The sequence below is a fragment of the Melanerpes formicivorus genome, unplaced genomic scaffold (assembly GCF_026170545.1).
Source record: "Melanerpes formicivorus ecotype bairdi unplaced genomic scaffold, bMelFor1.0.p_v2 SCAF_6, whole genome shotgun sequence".
Taxonomy (NCBI): Eukaryota; Metazoa; Chordata; class Aves; order Piciformes; family Picidae; genus Melanerpes; species Melanerpes formicivorus.
The window spans coordinates 34,306,569-34,330,108 of NW_027142358.1; the positions used below are offsets into that span (position 1 = coordinate 34,306,569).

A 23,540-nucleotide genomic window follows, 5' to 3' on the forward strand; every position below is an offset into this window, starting at 1 on the left:
GTGAGCCTGCAGGGGGGCTGTGTTCTGTACTGCTCTTCTCCAGAGCCCTGAGTGCTGGGTGCTGAGTCAGTCAGTGCTGCCTCTGCCCTCAGCCCCTGTCACATGCCCCTCACAACCAAGACACTGCTGCACTTGTCAGATGCAAGCGAGCTCACTTGGTGGGTTTAAAGCACTTGTTTTTCCCCCCAATAAAAGAAGAAATAAAAAGAAGTGACAAAGTTATTGACTTTCATAGAACAGAACAGACTAGACCAGAACAGAACAGGTTGGAAGAGACCTTCGAGATCATTGTGTCCAGAAGAGGAAAAGAGGGAAACTGCCAATTTATTATTATCTTTTTTTAGACAAATCTGACCTTATGCAGGAATTCTTCTGCACAGCTTCTGTACAGCAGGGGATTCAGAATCAGGAAGAACCTTCACTGAGGCCTGGTACTCCTAATTCATCAAAGAGACGTGGCACTTCTAGACTGGGCTGCACGGAGAGGAGTGTGTCCAGCAGATCCAGGGAGGTTCTCCTCCCCCCCTGCTCTACCCTGCTGAGACCTCACCTGGAATATTGCATCCAGTTCTGGGCTGCCCAGCTCAGGAGGGACAGGGATCTGCTGGACAGAGTCCAACAGAGGGCTACCAGGATGACTGAGGGACTGCAGCCCTGCCTGGTGAGCAGAGGCTGGGAGCCCTGGGGCTCTTCAGTTTGGAGGAGACTGAGAGGAGATTTAATAAATGTCTATCAATATCTGAGGGCTGGGGGGCAGGAGGGAGGGGACAGCCTCTGCTCACTTGCTCCAGGGGATAGGACAAGAGGCAATGGATAGAAACTCCAGCACAGGAGGTTCCACCTCAACATGAGGAGGAACTTCCTCACTGTGAAGCTCACAGAGCCCTGGAGCAGGCTGCCCATAGGGGTCGTGGAGTCTCCTTCTCTGGAGACTTTCCATTCCTGTCTGGATGTGTTCCTGTGCGACCTGTGCTGGATTCTATGGTCCTGCTCTGGCAGGGGGGGTTGGACTTGATGATCTTAGGTGGTCCCTTCCAACCCCTGACATCCTGTGTCCTCCTGTGTGTGACTGACATGATGCTGTTTCTGATCACAAGTTTCAGTTTACTTAAATGCAACTTAACCCCCCTGGAACAAAACAAACAAAACCAGCAACAAACAAATGTGGCCACATCTTTACCTGGTGCTCCTGTATCCATAGATTTGTCTCCACAGCAGGACAGGACAGGACAGAATAGAATAGAATAGACCAGACCAGGTTGGAAGAGACCTTCAAGATCATCGTGTCCAACCCATCAACCAATCCAACACCACCCAAACAACTAACCCATGGCACCAAGCACTCCATCAAGTCTCCTCCTCAACATCTCCAGTGATGGTGACTCCACCACCTCCCCAGGCAGCCCATTCCAATGGGCAATCACTCTCTCTGTATAGAACTTCTTCCTAACCTCCAGCCTAAACCTCCCCTGGCACAGCCTGAGACTGTGTCCTCTTGTTCTGGTGCTGGCTGCCTGGGAGAAGAGACCAACCTCTGCCTGTCTACAACCTCCCTTCAGGTAGTTGTAGAGAGCAATAAGGTCACCCCTGAGTCTCCTCTTCTCCAGGCTGAGCAGCCCCAGCTCCCTCAGCCTCTCCTCACAGGGCTGTGTTCCAAACCCCTCACCAACTTCATTGCCCTTCTCTGTACTCGTTCCAGCAAGTCAGCCTCCTTCCTAACCTGAGGGAAATAGTGAAAGAAGATCTAAAACACTTAACAGTAAGTGAAATCTGCACTTCACACTGAAGGGAACTCTGGTGTAAGAAGCTCAGATTACAAATTAGTTTCCATGTTGCTTAAAAAAATGGAAGCTGAAAAAAAGGCTATTTTTACCCCTAACAAATTAAATCCACAGAAATACAAAAGAAACCAACCCAAAACTCTTAGCACTTGGCCACTGCTCTCTATTCAGACTGATGGTCCAAAGGCTGTGCTTGGGCTTTTGGGTTTGTTTCAAGCTGCTCCCAGTTTTTAATTACCAATTTCAAAGCCGTTCTGCTGAGCACTGACTGTGAGAGATGAACACAGCTTTCACCTTCCCCAAATCAAAGAGAGAGGGGAAAGAAAACCATAACAGCTTTAAACTTACATGCACAAGGAGTTCCAGAAGTTTCAAAGTAGGTGCAAAAAATGATGCCAAGCAGCAGCCATCCCTCGCTGGTTCCACTGTGGCAATGTTCATTTATTTGAGGAACGGCTCCAGCCCTGCCCAGTGTTGTTTTTTTTCCCTTAAGGAAAAGCTACATCTGGTTTACATGACCTTGTCACAGCTAATGATCAATGATTTTTAAACAAAGAAACTTGAAAAGGAAGAAACAAATCAGCTTTCCAAATTTCATGACTGAAATGTATGAGATATTAATTACTGGGGAGAGAAGATGTTTCCACCTCAGTCAGAAGTCTAACGCGTCTGACCTCTGAATCCCAGCTCCTGCCTTGCTCAGTTTAAAATGCCCTTTCTTTTCTCTCACCAGCAAAGCACAGGAACTCATCCTCAAACACAAAATGCTCAGTGACAAAATAAACAACACCCATTAATAGCAGCATTTGTGCAAAAGAGGTGTCCAGAGAAGGGCCACGAGGATGAGCAGAGCGCTGGAGCTCCACTCCTATGAGGATAGACTGAGGGAGTTGGGGCTGTTCAGTCTGGAGAGGAGAAGGCTCTGAGGAGACCTCATTGTGGCCTTCCAGTATCTGAAGGGGGCTACAAGAAAGCTGGGCAGGGACTTTTGAGGGTGTCAGGGAGGGATAGGACTGGGGGGGATGAAACAAAACTAGAAATGGGGAGATTCAGATTGGATGTTAGAAAGAAGTTGTTCCCCATGAGGGTGGTGAGAGCCTGGCACAGGTTGCCCAGGGAGGTGGTGGAAGCCTCCTGCCTGGAAGTGTTTGCAGCCAGGCTGGATGTGGCTCTGAGCAACCTGCTGTAGTGTGAGGTGTCCCTGGCCATGGCAGTGGGGTTGGAACTGGCTGAGCCTTGAGGTCCCTTCCAAGGCTGACAAGGATGATCTTGAAGGTCTCTTCCAACCTGGTTTGGTTTATTCTAAGGTTTATTCAATTCTGTGAAACCAGCTGAGCTGGAGTGGCTCTTCTCTCATATTGCTTCTTCCATCCTAGATTCATACATTAAGAAATATGCCAGAGCAGTATGCCTTGGGCTATAAAACCACTGACTTGAACCACAATAAGAGCACAGCTAAAACGAATCATTAACAACAACAACAACAACGATTTCAATGACAAGAATTCTAATCGAAGCCAGAGAGCACAAGTCACAAAGGAAGTACAGTAAAATGCTCAGGATGTTCTCAGCCAACCCTCTGCAGCTGATGCAAGAAGAATAAGAAATAGGAAGTTCTGAGACCATTGTTCAGGTAGGGAATGTTTCCACAGGGGGAAATGCACCAAAACATTGTCACTGAGCCTCAGAACGTGACAGGTGAATTACAGTTTTACCAGCACTGACTCAGAGGGAGCCTTATAATGGGTAAAGCAGGAAACTGCAACAAGGGTAAATCCTAAAGACACCTCCTGAACAGAGCTTTTGGGCTGTGTGCCTGGAATCATACAACTGGTTTATGCTTTGCAATTCAATCTGGAGGAGCCAGCACACTAATCACTCGACAAAACGCATTCAGAGCGCGCGCAGCCTGCTGTGCCACACGGAAACAATAACTCATTGTGTTTTGACTCTTATTATTCCAGTAGTAAACATGAACAGGGGCCAATGGAAAACATTTCCTGTGAATACAGAGCTTCAGAGCAGCTCTCCCTCTCAGCTGTAAGCCACAGCGACCTGCCAAGGCTTCTGGCTTACCTGCAAATGCAATCCTTGGAGCACGTTGCCTAACACTAAAATCCAAGCATGTCCTGCTGCTCTGGAGACCTTTGAAAGAGATGGACAGAAACCCCCAAGCATCGAATTCCCTCTGGATTTATGAGCAGCTTTCACAGAATCCAATGTTCCTAACCTATCTCCATTTATGATCCTGAAATATGATGACTGAGAAATGGCTACACCCAAGGGCTAGATTTCAATGCTCCTGGTTATATCTCCAAGGACCAGATTGATTTCAATGCTCCTGGTTATTTCTCCAAGGAATAGATTGATTTTAATGACCCTGGTTATTTCTCCAAGGACCAGATTTCAATGCTCCTGGTTATTACTCCAAGGAATAGATTGATTTCAATGACCCTGGTGATTTCTTCAAGGAATAGATTGATTTCAATGACCCTGGTTATTTCTCCAAGGACTTGCTTCTGAGGGATGCACTATGGAAAAGAACCAAACCCCACCACCTAGTAGGACCTGGGAAAATATTAGTTACATGAAACTGAACAAATTCCCATCTGAAAACGCTATCCAGTGCCTCCAGAGTCAAGGCAACAAACCAAACAAAAAGGAATCTAATCTAGTAGGTGGCAAGCTGACAGAGGTAACTACTGAACTTTTAGATGCTCTTCCAGAAGATAAAATGAGCTACTCCATCCCTTTGAAGCTGTGTATCTGATGCTATTCTAGATGACTTCAGATAGCAGAGATGAGAATGTGAACTGCCACTCAAGAACATTAACTGCATACCCACGAGGCCTTGGTCTTTGTTTTGTTGTTGTTTGGGGTTTTTAAGCTGTTTTCTTGGTTTACCCCTTTGTGTCATCCAGTCAGCTTCCAATTATGCCTTCCATTTGAATGCACCAGGCATACAAGGACCAGAAGCAGAACTGCAAGAGGGACAAGTTTGGTTTTAAATGCATTAACACTGGTTCTAAGCATGGCTCTGCAGATGCTCTTCTCTTCTATGTTCCTCAGGACCTTTGTTAACTGAGCTTTTCCTGTTCCTCCAAGTATTCAGGCTACTCAGAACAACACTTCAGCATTTTGAGCTATTTCTTGGTAGAGGCAGAAAGGAAAAATCATGGTCAAAAAATCCACTGAGCACTTGGAGAGCACCTCTTGAATTCACTCACTGGCAGGGAATTAAAACTGCACAAGTATCTTTCCAGAGAGTTTAGCAAGGTGCCCCTCATCTCAAGAGCATCATCACCAAAAGTGCCTCACATAGTGCTGGGAGAGCCCCAGCAAACATGTCATTAAATCTGTGAATGAAAGGCTGAGAATGCTAAACTGGGGGTGCAGCTTAAATAGAAGCAATGAGGGGTGGGAAGTAACTCCCACACAAACACTTCCTGTTAGAGACAAATGAAATACTTCATTCATTGCTCAGGAAAAACACAACCAAATCTTTTTCTCAGAGTAACCACCAAATGCTTACCTCAATTACTGACTCCAGCAGAACTTTAGAACTACTAACTGCACTGACAGCTCCAACAGAACAGCTTAGTCCCTCTGCTTCCTGAGCAGAGACACTACATCAAGTGCATTTGCATCTCACAGGATCACAGGATGTTAGGGGTTGGAAGGGACCTCCAAAGACCTTCCAGTCCAACCCCCTTGCCAGAGCAGGGCCAGAGAGTCCAGCACAGGTCACACAGGAACACATCCAGATGGGGCTGGAAAGGCTCCAGAGAAGGAGACTCCACAACCTCTCTGGGCAGCCTGCTCCAGGGCTCTGTGAGCCTCACAGTGGAGAAGTTCCTCCTCGTGTTGAAGTGGAACTTCCTGTGCTGGAGTTTCCATCCATTGCCCCTTGTCCTGTCCCAGGGTGCAGCTGAGCAGAGCCTGTCCCCTGCCTCTTGACACTCAGCCCTCAAATATTTATCTACATTGACTGAATCCCCTCTCAGCCTTCTCTTCTCAACTGGTAGCTAAAATACCTTGCAGTTCACTAAGATTTACCCAAGGCAGATACTCCACTCCAGAAAACCAGTAATCTTCCAACCACAAAGTCACACTAAGGAGTCCAAGTTTTGGCACAAGAGCAGTGCCTCCGACTGCCCCTCCTGCCTGTGTACCAGCAAATCGTGACTGGCCTTCCCACCACCTCACTCTCTGCAACCTCCAGGGGCTTCAAAGCTCACATTTATGACATGCAAAACTGTTTCAGCCTTCATTTTTCAAGTCACATTCATTTTACCAGGCCTAACAGTGGAGGGATAGTGTTAGTGCCTCATTTCATGCATTTTAGAGTCACTCTGCACTGCACACACACTTTGTACTTTGGAGAGGCCAGCATTACCCTCTGCATTCTAACCTTGCTTGCAGGGAATTAAATATAAAGCCTTCTTGTGTCAGAGATATAAATATTCATACAAACAAAAGGAACCTTTGCAATTCTGCTTTTCTCTATTTCAGAGCCCCACTCTATTTAATCAATCTATTTGATCACATCCATGCAAGAATAAAATGATGTTGGCAGCGCTCTTTCTTTTGCCAAAGCAAAACCTCCCTCTCATCCCCGTGAGACTGAGCCCAAGCCAGCTGGGAGTGAACAGCAACTAAAGAGGGCTTTGACAAGAAGGCTGCTCAGGAGGCTGTTCCACTTTTAACCAGACTCCCAGGCCCCTAAAGGGGGCTACAAGAAGAATGGGAAGAGACTTTATGAAGGCCTGCAGTGACAGGACAAGGGGCAATGGCTTCAAACTAGAGAAGAGCAGATTTAGACTGGATCATCTCTATCACAGTTTACATTTATTCTTCAGACTATTTGAACTGGGAGGAACAAGTTCTGCACCATGAGGGTGGTGGAACACTGGACCAGGTTGCCCAGGGAGGCGGTTGGTGCCCCATCCCCGGAGATACTCAAGGTCAGGCTCAACAGGGCTCTGAGCAGCCCGATCTAGTGAAGGATGTCCCTGCTGACTGCAGAGGGGGTCGGACTGGATGACCTTTGGAGGTCCCTTTCAACCCAGACCACCCCACAATTCACCAAAGGTTTTATTTTATTGATACTTCAAGGCAACAGCAAAATGCAGCCCTGAGCCTACAGTGACAATAACACCAATGGAACAAAAGCAAGTTTGAAAGCCACAAGTGACTGTGCTACTGTTGAGCCAGTCACAGCTCCAGAAAGCCTGATGGAAACAGGAGAAATGCTGAAAGAGTTGAACACTGCTTGTGACAAGATCTGAAGGGCAGAGAAGTGAAAATGGCAGAAAGCACTAGGAGGGTCTTTCAAACAGAAGGGCAAAGCAAAGTGCTGGTTAAGACTGGCATGTGAGGAGGGGAAACCCCAACCCCAAGAGCCAAGCTGAGAACTCCACACCCAAGCGTTTCTATGCAGCAGGCAAAACTGAAGCAATTGGCAATAGCTCATCAGCTAACTAAATCAGATCACAGCAATCAATTTACTGGCTAAATTAATTAAAACATGGAATTGAATTCAGTTCCACGTGAGAAGTTGGGATGATGCCAGCGGAGCAGAGAGCAAACACGCTCTGAGGCACCCAGGATCGTTACCCAAGGTCTGACCTTGGAGCAAGCTGCGGCGGTGGCTGGTGGCGTGTGGCTGAGCTGGGACTCAGCACATGCCTGCGGTGTCACTTCCACAGCTGCTCTGGATCTGTGCCTCACTACAGGCTTTTAACTTTTATCACATCTTGAAACTAGTCCCACATGCCAGTTACCCTCAGCATGAAATAAATCTGCAGCACTGCTCCACTTATCCCACATCGTTTCACTTCTGATTTCTGTCCTTGTGCTGCTAAGCCCTCCCGAGGATGGGAAACGATTCCTATAGGATTTGGCAGTCCTTGCCCTTCCCCACATTCCCCTGAGTCTTCACCAAGCAGTGAGTTCACTTCTGGTGCAGCCCCATCACAAAAAGAGAGAGCGTTTCTGCCAGAGGATCAAACGTTACAGCGTTCAACCAGAGGAGTGCCCTGAGCGCACAGCCGCCCAGGATTCGGCTCTGCAGGGGGAGGAGAGAGAGTGCTGGATTTTAAGTCCTCAAAGACACATGTGCTTTCAAAATACATCTGCTCATTACACAAGGCCTGTGATGTGATTTTGCAGCCCAAATGAACTCTTTTCTTCTTGCTCCTTTTGCAGTGTCATGAACACTAGAAGCCAGCCAGTGGCCCTTCCTGGGGGCGCTGATTTGCTCTGCTGTGTGCATGTCAGAAGTGGATTTATTCAGTGTCCATGATGCAAACCTTTCAATCACAAAGATGTAGGCAAGTTGCAGATTTGCTGGAACACCACAAAAGGGAGTTCATCTCACAGCCATACTGCAAATGGTGTTTTGAAGACCTCTCTGTCTTTGCACCTGCCTGTTTTGGGGACTCCCCTGCAAAACTGATGGCTCATGTGACTTCAGACTCACAAGCCAGCTCAGGCAGTGCCAATTGTTCAGGACCCACAACATAGCACCTTTTGGTTACAGAAGCACCAGGATATTTGATCTGTATTTGTGGGTGAGAGGCTAAAAGCCCAAGCCAGTCACTTCAATTTAACCCAAAGACAGTGAAGGGGATAATTCCCCTGGCTACACCTTACTGGCACTGTCTTCACTGTCTAAGTATCTTGTGAGCTGCAGCACAACACTGGGTTTGGAAACACACATTCTGAGTGTTTATAAACTTGACTAGAAACAGATCCAAGCTTGTCAGATGTGTCTCTTCCAGAGGGGCTGCTAGAATGAAATGATGTCTCTGCCTTTTTCTTGGCTACACAATTGAAACAGTCCTACCTATAGCTCTGATAAGAGAGTGGAAAGTTAGATCATGAAGTAAATTCTTCCATAGAACTATTAGCATTTATTCCAACTGTTTCCTACCTCTCCCCACACTCTGTCTTTCAAATGTTCTAAGCAGCAGTTGGCTCAGAGCAGACCAGCAACTTCTCCCTAATCAGTTGATTGGACAGTTCTAAACAATTGGTTTAATGTTTTCCATCTGTCACAGCTTTGTGACTGCATTTTCAGCATCTCAAGAAGTTCAGTGCATTTCTCTCTAAAAAAACCCCATGAATCCACACCACACTTACAAACATGAATGGATCCTGCCTCGTGCCTTCATCCATCTGCCCACAGTCAGAGGGGCAACACTACACACACCCCCCCCACTCTGCCAGGGATCTAAACTGCTGGCTGTTACCAGATGGCAGCCACAGACACTTCATAGATGGAAATCCATGATCATGGCTTTTCCATCAAGAGAAGGAGGAGGAATAAGACCAGCAGCATGCTAATACACTGCACTGTAGAAACATCTCTTATGCAGCAGCCTGGCCTGGCTCAGGAGCCCACATCTGCCCTTCCTGTATGTGCTTTTTCAACCCTGTGGAAAGCACTTTCATTTGAATGAATGTATTCCATTCGATTCCATTTTGATTTCACTCTATTATTAGATAGACAGGAAGCTGAACAGATGTGGATTAGCTTGGCCAATTTATCAACTCCAGCAAACAATCAGTCAACAAAGGGGAAAAAAGGCATTAAAGTCCTTTTTGATCTACACTACACAAAGTTTGTGCTCAAAGCAGCAGACATGGGAAGGTGTGGAGCAGCTTCCACCACCAAAATTGCCATGGGCCATGCCTAGCAACTTGGATCAAGCCCAGCTTCTTCACTTGAGTAAAAGAGCTCTGCTCACCCTGGCTGGCACAAGGTATACCTCACGTGGTGTGACACAGCAAGGAGCCTGCAGGACTATGAAGGCTTTGAAGCCACCACTTTAGATTGGGAATGTATCTGCCCTTATCTGAAGCTGCTTCTTGTAGGCATTGGCAGTCCAGTGCTGATGGGAAGAAAGACTTGAAGCTTCCTACCAACTTAATTATTGTCCCCAAAGTAGGCCTTGGTAAAGATTTGATTTGAAGGAGATATTTTTTCCACAGGCTGCTCTCAGAAGCTACAAAATGAAAATCTCAGCAGATAATAGATTAGAAAAGGGGAAAAAAAAAGAAGACATAAGAGGGATCTGGAGGTGCTGGAAGGTGTCCAGAGAAGGGCCAGGAGGGCTGGAGCTGCTCTGCTATGAGGACAGACTGAAGGAGTTGGGGCTGTGCAGTCTGCAGAAGAGAAGGCTCCCAGGTGACCTCATTGTGGCCTTCCAGGATCTGAAGGGGGCTACAGGAAGGCTGGGGAGGGACTGCTCAGGATCTCAGGCAGTGATAGGACTAGGGGGAATGGAATGAAGCTGGAGGTGGGGAGATTCAGGCTGGAGGTGAGGAGGAAGTTCTTCCCCATGAGAGTGGTGAAGCCCTGGAATGGGTTGTCCAGGGAGGTGGTTGGGGCCCTGTCCCTGGTGGTGTTTAAGCCCAGGCTGGATGAGGCTCTGGCCAGCCTGATCTAGTGTGGGGTGTCCCTGCCCATGGCAGGGGAGTTAGAACTAGATGATCCTTGTGGTCCCTTCCAGCCCTGACTGATACTAGGATACTATGACAGAGATGTTATTGGGTTAGTCTGAGAAAATAAAGGTAAGTGGAGGGACAAAAGCATTGCCAGGACAGCGAGTAAGTGATTTATGATTCTCTTCACAACTCATTTGTTCCATGGGCAAAGCTGTCAGTGAAAGCCCCAAGGAAGTACAGCCCCAAGGACCAGGTTTGAGCAGAGCAAGTTAAGTGCAGTGAGAGATGATCACGCTCCAGAATGTTTCTGCAGCTGCTACCATGTGACTGGATCTTGCTCATCAGTTTGTGGTCATGTTCAAGGCACTGACAGAGAGAGCAATCTTTTAATGAACTTCTTTCTGCTTGAGCATAACTCCATCTGTCCTTACAGCTAATGGTTTGCTAAATGGAGCTCAGCACTACCTCAGCTCTCACAAGGCAGCAATACCCCAAGCCTTGCTGGCTTGCCCTGCCTCACTAACTGCTGCTTTGTTTGTGAGTAAACGAGTGGCCGCTGGTTAATCAGGAACACGTCAGAGTGCTAATGAAGCTCTCTCATTTAGAGGATGGTGCCAGGGCTTCTCCATTTCTCAAGCTGAGCAGAGAATTAAAATGAAGAATCTCTTCTGGAGGCATGAGGAATCCAGGCAGAAGCAGTGATTTATACAAGCCAGACCACTTGACAAACATGACCTCTCATCCAGGAAGCTGCCCGGGTGCTGCTGTGCAATCCTTTGTCCTGCAGCAGCTGATGTTGTTCAGAGCTATTAGGAACTGCACAGGAAGAGCCTACCAGCAGTTTATTTAAGTATCAGATTGGAGCATTTGCTGGCACAGAAGAGCTCATAGCTGTCTCTGTGTGACTTAAGTGTTTTGAGGTTAAGTGAGGCTGAGTCACATCACCCTGGCCAGAAGAACTGAAGAGCTGGGACTCATTTCACCCCCCAGGCACCCACGATGTGCCATCCTCAACAATAAGATGCTATCGTGGTTCTTAGGAATGCCTCACTGAACTTGTTAGACACTTTGTTTTCAGACTTATCTCTCTGGTATAAAGAGTTAAGAACTTGGTTTGCTTTGTCCTCTCTTCTTGACTCTCTGAGAGGAGAAGGAGATGGAAAACAATACATGGAAAAACCATCTGAAAGTGCTCAGGCTCAGGACAACCACATAATGCAAAGCAGGCAAAGCCCCTCTGCAAACATCAGTCAATATTTTCTCATACTCTGGAGACATTTTGCTACTTTTTGGGAGCATCTCTCCTCTTTTCCTCCTTTCTTTCCTTCCTTCCCTCCTCTTCCAGGAGCAAAAGGTGCTTACAGGGAGGTGCTCAGCAACGCAAGGTGTATGAACACTGAGGAACCCTTCCCACGCTGCAGAGACTTGCAAGCAGGTGGCATGTTCTCTGCCACATTCTCACAACGTGCAGCTGCTAAATGTAGTGGGTAAGTTTTTTGTCTGGCTGGTTTGGGGTTGTTTCTTGAGTGTGTTTTGGTGGTGGTCTGGTTTTGCTGGTTATTTTTTTGTTTCTTTTTAAAGGGAGGGAGAATAAGTTCAAAAGTTGCCAACCATGACAAACAAACTAGCATGAGGTAATGTTTCAGAACATGAGGGACAGTATTAAGAGATGACCATCTCCAGTGAGTGTTTTACAGCCCCAGGGCAGCAATACAACTCACACTAGTTCTCCCAGTTGTTTACTGGAACTGGTTATCACCCTCAGTTTCTCAGCTGGAAGTCTCGCCCCCGATAAATCATGACCTACTTAGCTGACATAATTATGGGCAGCATTACAGAGAGCTGGTTCAAGAGGAATAAAGCACACCATCATTCCTATCCCTCTCTCTTAAATTCACCATAACTTCATTAAACTCATATTACTGACTATTGCAGGGAGCAAAGGAGCAAGAGAGGAAACTGATTCCACTGTTGAGAAACAGCTTCCTTAGAGCTAGCAACTCCTCAAGCCTCAAATGACCACAGGCTCACAGCAGGCCCAGGGCATTTCAAATTGTAGCTGTGCTTTAATTTCCTTAAGCCACAGGACCTAAGCTGCAGTTCCAGCAGTGTCTGGAGCGGGATACTCCATGCTGATAACGAGGCCAAGTTTCACATCCTGCTGTTTCTGAATGTGTGGCATGCCACAGAAGTTTCCCAGGATGGAGAAGATGATGTCCCTTGGCTTGCAGAGAGCTAACACCTTCAAAGGCAGGAGTTTAGTTGCCATGTTTGTGCTCAGATGAATGCACTCTTTTCTTTCTGAACACCACTGGCCTCCAAACCATTTCCCTTCTTCCTACCTTTGTAATGCTTTCCCAATTTCCTCTCATCAGAGGATGATTCTAGTTGAGTAAGGCATGATGTGCTGTTCAAATCCCTCACACATGGAGCTTTTCCCATGGTGATAAACAAGAACATGCAAGCACGCTTCCCAGTCTGTTCCCCAGCATATCACACACAGCTACCTATCCCTGAAGAATACTCTCTTTGCACAGAACACTTAGGGTGTGATTATGCTGCTAAAGCATTTAAAGCATTATCTGCACCTAGAAATCTTTTTGAGCCTCATTATCATAGTTCTTAATTATTACCTCAGTGTTCCAGCTAAGCAAACCACAGTGTAAAAGCTAACATGCACAGGGTGAGGAAAAGCAAGGAACTCAAGCAGCTGTTCCAGAAATTCACAATCCTTCTTAAGCAGTCATCTCTCCCCAAATTTCTTTCACTTACCTACATCCTGCCCTGCCAGCAGTTAACAATTAACCAGCTAGTGAATGAGATGGTATTAAAGCACTGCCAGGGGAAGCAAAAAGGAAGCAGCTGTTGAAGACCACTGAAGCTCAGATGATGGCTACAAACAGACCATGCCTTTACATACTCCTGAGCTTAATCACTGACATCTCTGAATAACACCAGCACTGGTATGCAGTGGGGCAAGCAGTGCTGAGTATCATCTTGAACAATTCACAGTTAATAAAGTGCATCACCCAAGCACATCAAGTCTCCTCTAGCACAGCTCCCCTGGGGTATGGAATCCATCCAGCCAGTCAACAGCTACAAGCAAGTACATGCATTCCCCCCCCCCATTTGATTAACTGTTCTAGAGTATCACTAATGAGTTATGCTCTGGGCAGTGCACTCTTGACCATTCCAGGTATCCACTTGACAGAATGCAAAACCCCTCTCCCCAGCTACTTCAAGGTGTTTCTGCTGCTCACTGTGCTCTGCAAAGCCACTAACAGATGGAGAGACTACATCTGCCAGTACATCTGCCTGTGATGCCTTGAAGCTTCTCCACCCCTTTCAGCTTCCCTGTATTGGTTTTAATTTCCTTTATACATTCATCTGACAGGAATGGAAGAGAGGAACAATTATTTGATTGGTTTTGCTCGTGCAGAGAGTAACAAATGTAACTACCTGAAAGGCAGGGATGTGTGTTCATTTTGAACTGCCTGCAGCCTGTGAAACAAAGGTACTGCCAATTGGTACTGCTCAGGTCAAAAGATAGAATCATAGAACTGTTAGGCTTGGAAGGGACCTCAAGGATCATTTAGTCCCAACTCCCCTGCCATGGGCAGGGACACCTCACACTACAGCAGGTTGCTCACAGCCACATCCAGCCTAGCCTTAAAAAACCTCCAGGGATGAGGCTTCCACCACCTCCCCGGGCAACCTGTGCCAGGCTCTCACCACCCTCATGGGGAACAACTTCTTCCCCACATCCAATCTCAATCTACCCACTTCTAGTTTTGCTCCATTCCCCCCAGTCCTATCACTCCCTGACACCCTCAAAAGACCTTCCCCAGCTTGCTTGTAGCCCCTTCAGGTAAAACTCTGTTTGCTGGAGAAGTGGAGAATTCTACACTTTTTATCCTTCACAGGTAAGCTTTCCACAATGCTGGATCAGCAGATGGTACCAAAGCATGCCAGCCAAGAGAGACAAGGAAGGGGTCTCCCCTCACTTGGAAGCTTACCTGCTTTCGCATCCTGGTTGAACCGACAGTACTTGGAGCGCTCAAGCAGGGGGAGGCATTGCTCAATCGGTGTCCAGATGTATGTCTCCGGGCACAGCAAGTCAGAAGGCCTGTACTGACCCTAGGAAGGAGAAAAGGGAACAACTGAAAAAGAGATCAGTGGCACCAGTTGCACAAGAGCACTCTGGCTCCAACTTGCCAGACTTCCCTGTGAACAAGGAGTAGTTCAAATGCAATCCACGCCAAACGAGCCAGGAGCAGCTGCACTGCGAGTACCTAAATCTTCAGTGATTTCAGCACCATCTCAGGAATACAAACTCAACCTTGACACTTGCAGAAAATGTCAAATGAACAAAACACATTTTATGGTATTCTAGATGAACCAGAATGGTTTTGGCTTTGCTCACTGAGACTCTGTGTAAGTTATCCCCCAGAGTTCTGCTGAGCTGGTGCTAACACTTAAAAACACCTCAGCACCTCCAAAAGCAGCTTGACCAAGTGCTGGCAAGTCGAGCCAATAATGGAGACAGAAACCCCTGCCCCCCAACATCTAATAAGAGAAAAACCACCTAAGAGCAAGCAGGATGGTGTTCTTTTTGCATTAGTGATGAAGCCTTTGGTTCACTGCTACTGAAACAGTCACATTTCCTTCAGTAACTCATGGAGCTTCTGCTGGGATAGCTTACAGGTAACAGTCAGTGAAACCCTACCATTTCTTGGTGATTTATTGAAAACACATTCCTTGCAGACATTTCCAGAAGCTAAACAGTCACCAGTGTTTCCCCTTCAGCTACACACACGCAGAGAATCACCAGCTCAGCAACAATAACCTCCTCTAATCAGATCTTCATTTGATTTAAAACGCGATTATTCCTCGGCCTCTAACTTCAGTCACAAACACATCTTTGAACCATCCTTCACTTCATCCCCAGCCTGTCAACGTTCAGAGCCATATGGTGGCAATATCAGATTAGTTTTTCAACTGAAAAATATCATTTCATGTATCAGCTAGAAAAAACAGACAGAGAGCAAACAGGATCAAAGAGTTTAAGGATCTCAGTTACACAGATCTTGAGGCAGTGCTAAAAGACTGGGTGGTAGGAGAAGTCCCTTTGCAGCTGATGCAGTGCAAGAGTTCCTCAGATCAATGACTTTAAATATGGAATGAAGATAATCAGCTTGATACCAAGTTATTTTTTTTAGAGTCATAGAATGGTTTGGGTTGAAAGGGACCTTTAAAGGCCATCTCACAGCATCACAGTATCACTAAGGTTGGAAGAGACCTCGAGGATCATCAAGTCCGACCTGTCACCACAGGCCTCATGACTAGACCATGGCACCAAGGGCCACATCCAATCCCCTCTTCAACACCTCCAGGGATGGGGACTCCACCACCTCCCTGGGCAGCACATTCCAATAACTAATGACTCTCTCAGTGAAGAACTTTCTCCTCACCTCCAGCCTAAACTCATACAACCCCCTGCAGTCAAGGGCATCCCCATCCCTGGAGATGTTCAGGGTGAGGCTTGACAGAGCTCTGGGCAACCTGATCTAGTTGAGGATGTCCCTGCTGACTGCAGAGGGGGTTGGACTGGATGAGCTGTGGAGCTCCCTTCCAAGCCAAAGCATTCTCTGATTCCTGCAATTCCATAGAGAAGCTCAAATCAAAAGGCCTTAGAAAATCCTCTGAAGCCAGAGAGTGGAAATGACATTATTAAATAAAGCACTTGGCAATGTTATGCTATCTAAACAGAAGCAGTTGACAGGAATGTGGAGGTAGTGCTTCAAGAACACTTTCAGTCACCATGGCTCAAAGGCAGCAGTTTCAGAGGAAGAGAGGAATACAGTATGCCTCTGCAGTCACACTGAAAAAGAAATCACCACCAGTTTGGACCCCAAGTACCTGCTGGTTTAAAGACATTTTCTCCACTGGCCCAGATGACAGAAACAGCCAAGTAACTACCTCTCAGGGCTGCTGCTTAAGCACTCAAAGTATGAAGGGGGAATTCAGGTTGTCCTAGTGGCATGGAGATTCTCATGGCTGTAAGTAAAGGTTGCTCAGCCACTTCCAGTACTCCTAGAAGGCACTGTCCCTACACCTTGAAATACATCACTCCTATGAATCCCACACATGAGGAATCACACCAAAGGCCTACTATAAATTCCCCAGTTAACCCTACAATGCCACACCATGTCTGTGCCAAATCCCCTGCACTGCAGCATCACCAGCTTGGCTGGAACAACAGAGCCTCTTTGACACTGAGCAAGCAGGAATGGGGAAAGCTATTACCCAATCATCACTGGACATCCAAGTTACTTATTTTGGGCAAACACCCTTCTTTGTAGGAAAAAGGAAGGAAAAGTGCTGAGGTGACTTCTGCTAGGTGTTTTCTTCCCCCAAAACACTCCCCTGCAGATAGGTGAGGCTGAGGTGAGGCCACAGCACTGCCCATGACACACACTGTCATTGGAGGTAAAAATGAAACAAGCCATTGATGCTCCTCAGCAGCCTCCCTTCCCAAAGCTGTTCCCAAACACACTGGAAGACTTTGCTCCTCTAAAGGGATTTCATTTCCACCAATGGTTCAACCCACATCCCATGACTCACTCTGTGGAGGAAGTGGGAACACAGGCACATAAGGAGGCAAGCTGGGTCCCAAGGAACACCTTTGGTGCTGTGTCTAAATTGACAGCATCAGAAAGGGAATCCCACAGAACTTGTTAAAACCAAATGCAGTCATTCCTAAGGGCTTTTGCCTTTCCCCCCTCCCCTAAGCACTTAATCTCCATTTACTTACAAATAAACTTCAATATAAAGCCAAACAACTATGAATCCATCTCACTTGGGTTTTTTCCCCTCCCCTCTCCATTTATTCCTGGACTAGGAAAAAAATCTGAACCTGAGTTGGGGCTGTTCAGTCTGGAGAAGAGAAGGCTCTGAGGAGACCTTATTGTGGCCCTCCAGGATCTGCAGAGGGCTACAGGAAAGCTGGGGAGGGACTTTTGAGGGTGTCAGGGAGTGACAGGACTAGGGGGGATGGATCCAAGCTAGAAATGGGGAGATTCAGATTGGATGTGAGGTGGGTTGCAGCTGGATGATCCTCGAGGTCCCTTCCAACTCTGATGATTCTAGGAGAACCCAGGCAGACTGTGCTCAGGTCCAGGAGCATTTGTGCTTCAAGAGAAAAAAACAAGTTCAGATTTCATTACTGAATCTGAAATGATTACATCACCTCAAATGATTGCCTGTAAGCATACTCTTTATGTTCCTCCTGATTCTGAACACTGCTGCCTTGTAAGATACACCCAACATAAATCCAGCAGGGAAAGGGGGGCTCCAGAAGGGAGCTGCTGCAGAGCTATTGGTCACAGCAGAACAATTTCATCAGGTAGGCAAAACTGCTTTTGAAACCCATTTGTCTTGGGCTTCAGATGGCATCAGCACACATTTCACAAGTGATGCTGCCCACAGGAACATTCCACAAACAAAGCCATTTTGCTTTCCTTTCTCTCCCAGCAGCAAGGCTCTTGCACAGTAGCACCGTTCACGCTGCCCAGACCATCTTGGGACTACTTCCCTGCATGACTTTCAACCAAAAGGATCATCTTACAGAACATCCCTGAGCTCTTGTCTTGTGTTTCAGCTTCTGAAACCCAGTACCACCTGCTGCTGAAAAGCACTCTGTCAATACACAGCAACTGCACACACTTCTACCTCTGCACCTGCATTTAGTTGAGGACTATGCAAGGAAAACAGGCTGTTTAGAAATGGGTTTGGAACCTAAACCCAACACACATCCACCTAGTGTTTCAGTGTTTCTTGATGCTGGCTCACATTTTCATGGGCATCCAGAAACACCCTTCTGGAGACAGAGGATGAGCACATTTGGAGCTGTTAGAACAGCCACTGCAGGTCACACCAGATGTCTAACACAGTGTCAAGCCTCTCCTCTCTGACAGCTGTCAATATAAAACACTCAGTGAAGAATAAAAACTATGTCAGGATCTAGTGTTACTCTGGCAGCATTCTTTGGACCTCCAAGAGTTTGCAAAGAGATCCCTCTAAAAGCAGGGAAGTTCAGCAATCATGTATTTTCCCACTCAGTAATTCCAAACAACTGTTGGGATTTCCTTCAGCCTGATCATTCCTTCCTACCAGGCAGTGAGCAATCACTGCCTCATCACCACACCACTCACAACGACCCAGAGAAGCAGGATACCTCCATCAGTCTGGAAGCACCTGAGTTCTTCCCTGCTTCCTCTTACCCAAGGGATGGTATATCTTTAACCACCCTAAGCCAATCTGTCCTTTTCCCTGTTTTGGCCTTGCCAGAAACAGGAAAAAAGTTACAGGGGGAGACATCCAAACTGCATTTCCAAGGATAGAATCACAGAATTGTCAGGGTTGGAAGGGACCAACCCCCTGCCATGGGCAGGGACACCTCACACCACAGCAGGTTGCTCACAGCCACATCCAGCCTGGCTGCAAACACCTCCAGGCAGGAGGCTTCCACCACCTCCCTGGGCAACCTGTGCCAGGCTCTCACCACCCTCCTGGGGAACAACTTTTTCCTCACATCCAATCTCAATCTCCCCACTCCTAGTTTTGCTCCATCTCCCCCCCCCAGTCCTATCACTCCTTGACACTCTCAAAAGCCCCTCCCCAGCTTTCTTGTAGCCCCCTGCAGATACTGGAAGGCCACAATTAGGTCTCCTTGAAGCCTTCTCTTCTCCAGACTGAGAAGCCCCAACTCTCTCAGTCTGTCCTCACAGGAGAAGAGCTCCAGCCCTCAAGGAGCAGGAGAGGATAAAGCAGGATAGAGATATAAAAGAATAGAAGAAGAGATAAAATTGCATCTTAAAAAAATGCTTCAGCAACTTATCAGACAGCTTGATTGCAACACAATAAATTAGTACAGCTAATCAATTCCTCAGTGTGTGGTGGCTTCTACCAAGTCAACTCACTGCAATATAAATGTAACTATTTAATGCAGGACACCCTCAAGATGGAATGGAATGAAGCTGGAGGTAGGGAGATTCAGGCTGGAGGGGAGGAGGAAGTTCTTACCCATGAGAGTGGTGAAGCCCTGGAATGGGTTGTCCAGGGAGGTGGTTGGGGCCCCGTTCCTGGAGGTGTTTAAGCTCAGGCTGGATGAGGCTCTGGCCAGGCTGATCTAGTGTGGGGTGTCCCTGCCCATGGCAGGGGGGTTGGAACTAGATGATCCTTGTGGTCCCTTCCAACCCTGACTGATACTGTGATACTAAGATGTTTCATTCTCACTGATGGTGGGGGCATTTTTCCTCCTATATAAAAGAAGGAGCCTTTAAGGGCCTTTCCCTTACAGCAGCATGTCTGATGGATTTTGATTGGAATCTTCTGGAAACAACATTTGACTGCAAGGCTGCCAAGCCTAGGTTAATCCTTCACACCACCAATGCCTTTGGGTTTACAGTTTCCAAATGAGAATTGAGCAGAGCTCCTCTGAACTTTTGTTCCACAGGAAGGGCAAAGGTTTTAATGAGACTTTAATCTGGAGATTACTTGTTAAATATTTTGGTTAAATCAGAGGGATTTGGGAAGCATTCGAGATGAGAAACACCAGCAGAGTTTGTTTTTGTAGTCTAAGGACAACTCAGAACATAAAACTACCAGGAAAGAGAATAGCCTCCTGAAGTGGAGAAGGTCAAGCAGCAGTAGCACTGAAGCTACCCAAGAGGAAGGTTAAGCACACATTCCACCCCTTCTCAGGTACACTTTACATCTGCATCCTATTTTGCCACAGTACACCTATTGATCTTTTATTAAAAGCGAATTAAGACTGCCTTCATCTCCACCTCCAGCCAGCTGCTTTGAAAAGGAGCTCCCAGCCTAGGTAAACAAAGTACCCCCAAGCTCTCCAGGGCAGCCCATGGAGGGAGGGAGGAGGCAGGGCCCGAGAAGGCGCACGCCAGCCCGCTGGAATGCCGGCAGCAGAGTCCTGCTGCAGACCCCTGCTCCCTCATTTCATTGCATAAACAGAACTGGACTTCAGTGATCCCCAGGAGAGTCCTTTGGCAGTAACTGGACCCGCTGTGTCTGCGCAGAGGGAGGCTGGGCCGCGCCACGCTGTGCCCGCGGTGAGCCAGCGCCGCCGGCAACAAAGGGCCCAGCATCTGAATCCGTTTGTGCTTCCAGCCACCCACACTCACTCACATGGCACCCAGCTGGGGAAGACCTGCAAGGCGAAGGAAAAGCAACAGAGCAGTCCCCACCCCAAACCAGCCTACACAAACTCACCCCCACCTCAGAGCCATTGGTTTTGAACTCGATTTTCAATTGTTCTAAGCAACCCCAAGGCTCCCAAGACTGACAGACATGAAGCAAAACAAGTAGCTCCACTTAGCAGTGAGAGGTGGATGGAGCCCTCAGAACTGCCATCACAAAGGGTTTGATGTACAGGAAAGTGTAGCTCCAACTGGCATTAACTCACAGAATGGTTTGGGTTGGATGAGACCTTTAAAGGTCATCCAGTCCAACCCCCCTGCAGTCAGCAGGGACATCTGCAACTAGATCAGGTTGCTCCGAGCCCCATCAAGCCTGACCTTGCATATTTCCAGGGATGGGGCTTCTACCATCTCTCCAGGCAACCTGTGCCACCCATCCTCATGCCTAGCTCAAATCCCCCCTGTTTTAGTTTAAAGCCATCACCCCTGCACCCAATGTGTACTTTGAGGGTAACTCAATGAGTAAGCAACACGATGGATTTAACCGTGGGGTCTACAGTTGCACGCGCAGACTGCCTGCCTGATACCCCAGTGCCAGCAGCAAACAAACTGACTTTATCCAAACTAATTACACAATCAACATTTCAGGAACCCAGAGCTGCATTCTTGAGAGCTTAGCCCCCTTTCTGTCTTATTAAAGAATAACACATTGCAATCCTTAAGAGATGTTGTGAATAATAACCCAAATTCGTCTTGCAGCTCAGAGAACTCAAGACCACTTCAGAGAAGCACACAAAGTCCTTCCTCTTCACAAAGCCCTGCTGAGTCCCAGCCTGCTGGGCACACTATCACAGGCACAACACTTGGGGAATGGGAATTTCTGAGGCCAGCCAGAGAGCTTCCCAATGCACCTCAAGCACAGCACAGAGCAAACACGTACCTGGGATTGCTCAGCCTGGAGCACAGGGGGCTGTGGGGAGACCGCATTGCTCTTTATGACTCCCTGGAAGGAGGCTGCAGAGAGGTGGAGGTTGGTCTTTTCTTTCTAGCATCAGGTGATAGGATGAGAGGAAATGGCCTCAAATTGTGCCAGGGGAGATTTAGACTGGGAATTCAGGAAAATGTCTGTGCTGCAAGAGTGGTCAGGGATTGGGATGTGCTGCCCAGGGAGGTGGTGGAGTCCCCACCCCTGGAGGTGTTCGAGAAATGGGTGGACACGGCACTCCAGGACATGGCTTAAGGGCCATGGTGGTGTTAGGTCAGTGGTTGGACTCAATGACCTTAGAGGTCTCTTCCAACCAAAACAATTCTATGATTCTGTGGCTCTCCTATGGTTGCTTTCCCATAACTGCAATGTAAAACATCATTTGAAGCTGTGTTTTGAAGAGAAGTGTACCAAGACTGACTCAGGTCAGCTCATTTGTGACACTACCTCTCTTCTGCTTATTTGCCCATCTGATGTAAAGAATTCACTAGAGGAACTAATGACAAACTGTTTGCAGGGAGAAAATAGTTCCAGCACTTGTCCCCTGCATGTCTTCCAACTAGTAGGGAACAAAGAGTTTCCTACAGCTATTAACCATATATATATTTGTACTTAGCTGCTCTTCACTTAGTATAAAATAAACCCCTGAGTGTTTCTTGAGGTTTTCTTAGTGTTCCTCAGCTGAAATCTCTCAGGTAAGTGTAAGACAGGTGAAGATAATGAGTAAAAGATGCAAAGGAAGATGGACAAGATCCATGTTCAATATAGTTTCATAGTTTCATAGTTTCATAGTTTCATTCAGGGTTGGAAGGGACCACAAGGATCATCTAGTTCCAACCCCCCTGCCATGGGCAGGGACACCCCACACTAGATCAGGCTGGACAGAGCCTCATCCAGCCTGCTCTTAAACACCCCCAGGGACGGGGCCTCGACCACCTCCCTGGATAACCCATTCCAGGGTTTCACCACTCTCATGGTGAAGAACCTCCTCCTCACATCCAGCCTGAATCTCCCCACCTCCAGCTTCATTCCATTCCCCCTAGTCCTATCACTACCTGATATCCTGAGAAGTCCTTCCCCAGCCTTCCTGTAGGCCCCCTTCAGATACTGGAATGCGACAATTAGGTCACCTCGGAGCCTTCTCTTCTGCAGACTGTACAGCCCCAACTCCTTCAGTCTGTCCTCATAGGAGAGGTGCTCCAGCCCTCTGATCATCCTCGTGGCCCTTCTCTGGACACGTTCCAGCACCTCCACATCCCATCCACCTCCACACTCCACATCACAGATGGTATTGGGTTGGAAGAAACCCTCCAAGGTCATCTTGCCCAGCCCCCTGCAGCGAGCAGGGCCACCTCGACACCCTCCAGCTCTCATGCCATTATTTGGCCATTACCTCTCTCCATGCTCTTAACACACCACAGAGGCAGAACTAAATTAAAGAGCTCTTCATTACACCCAGATGCAAGGTGATTCTCAGCACTTTTCTTCGCCTCTAGTGGTCTGCAGAGATGCACTTCCAAAGAAATACCTCCCCCCAACCCTTGAAACGGTTTGAGCAAGTACCCTGAGCTCCTGATAATGATGTTCCTAGGAATCTCCTGAATTGTTTGGATTGTGTTATCTTCATAACTCAGTGCACACTCTAAATAGCTGCTTTCACCTTGTTCTCTCTCACAAAAATCATCTAAATATTTAACATGTCCTAGCTTGCTTCTGATACTGGAAAAGTGTCCAACAGGTGACTGAAAAGGCTCATGGACTGCTAGAGACAAAAGTGCTTTCCACCCAAGGGAAGAGAAAAGTCTGGGACAAGTTTTTCCCTTCAGTCTCTAATTGCCTGGCTCTTCGTCCTCCTTTTACATGCCTGTATTATCTTTCCCTCCACTCGCCGAGGATAACATGCCAAGGGAGGCAGTGGATGTTTCTATCACCAAGCTGTGAGGTGCTGCCCATGAACACACCAACGTGCCATCGGCAAAGCGCTGCTCAAGGTAAGGCACAGCCTCCACCAGGCTTAAACAGCCCCCACTGTCCTCTCCAGAGCCACCGCACTGACCAGGGGGATAACTCCGGTTTCAAGTTTCAAAGCCAGCAGCAATTAGC

The 23,540-nt window shown here is 47.4% G+C and overlaps 1 protein-coding gene across 6 annotated transcripts in view; it reads right to left on the reverse strand.

Annotated features, from left to right (window-relative positions):
* ATE1 (arginyltransferase 1) overlaps nt 1-23,540 on the reverse strand; it is a 94,647-nt gene that overhangs the window by 11,336 nt on the left and 59,771 nt on the right. For all 6 annotated transcript variants that reach the window (XM_068140399.1, XM_068140400.1, XM_068140395.1 and 3 more), the window contains one exon: nt 14,249-14,369. In XM_068140399.1, coding sequence (XP_067996500.1) covers nt 14,249-14,369 — 121 coding nt within the window. The remainder of the gene's footprint in view (nt 1-14,248; nt 14,370-23,540) is intronic.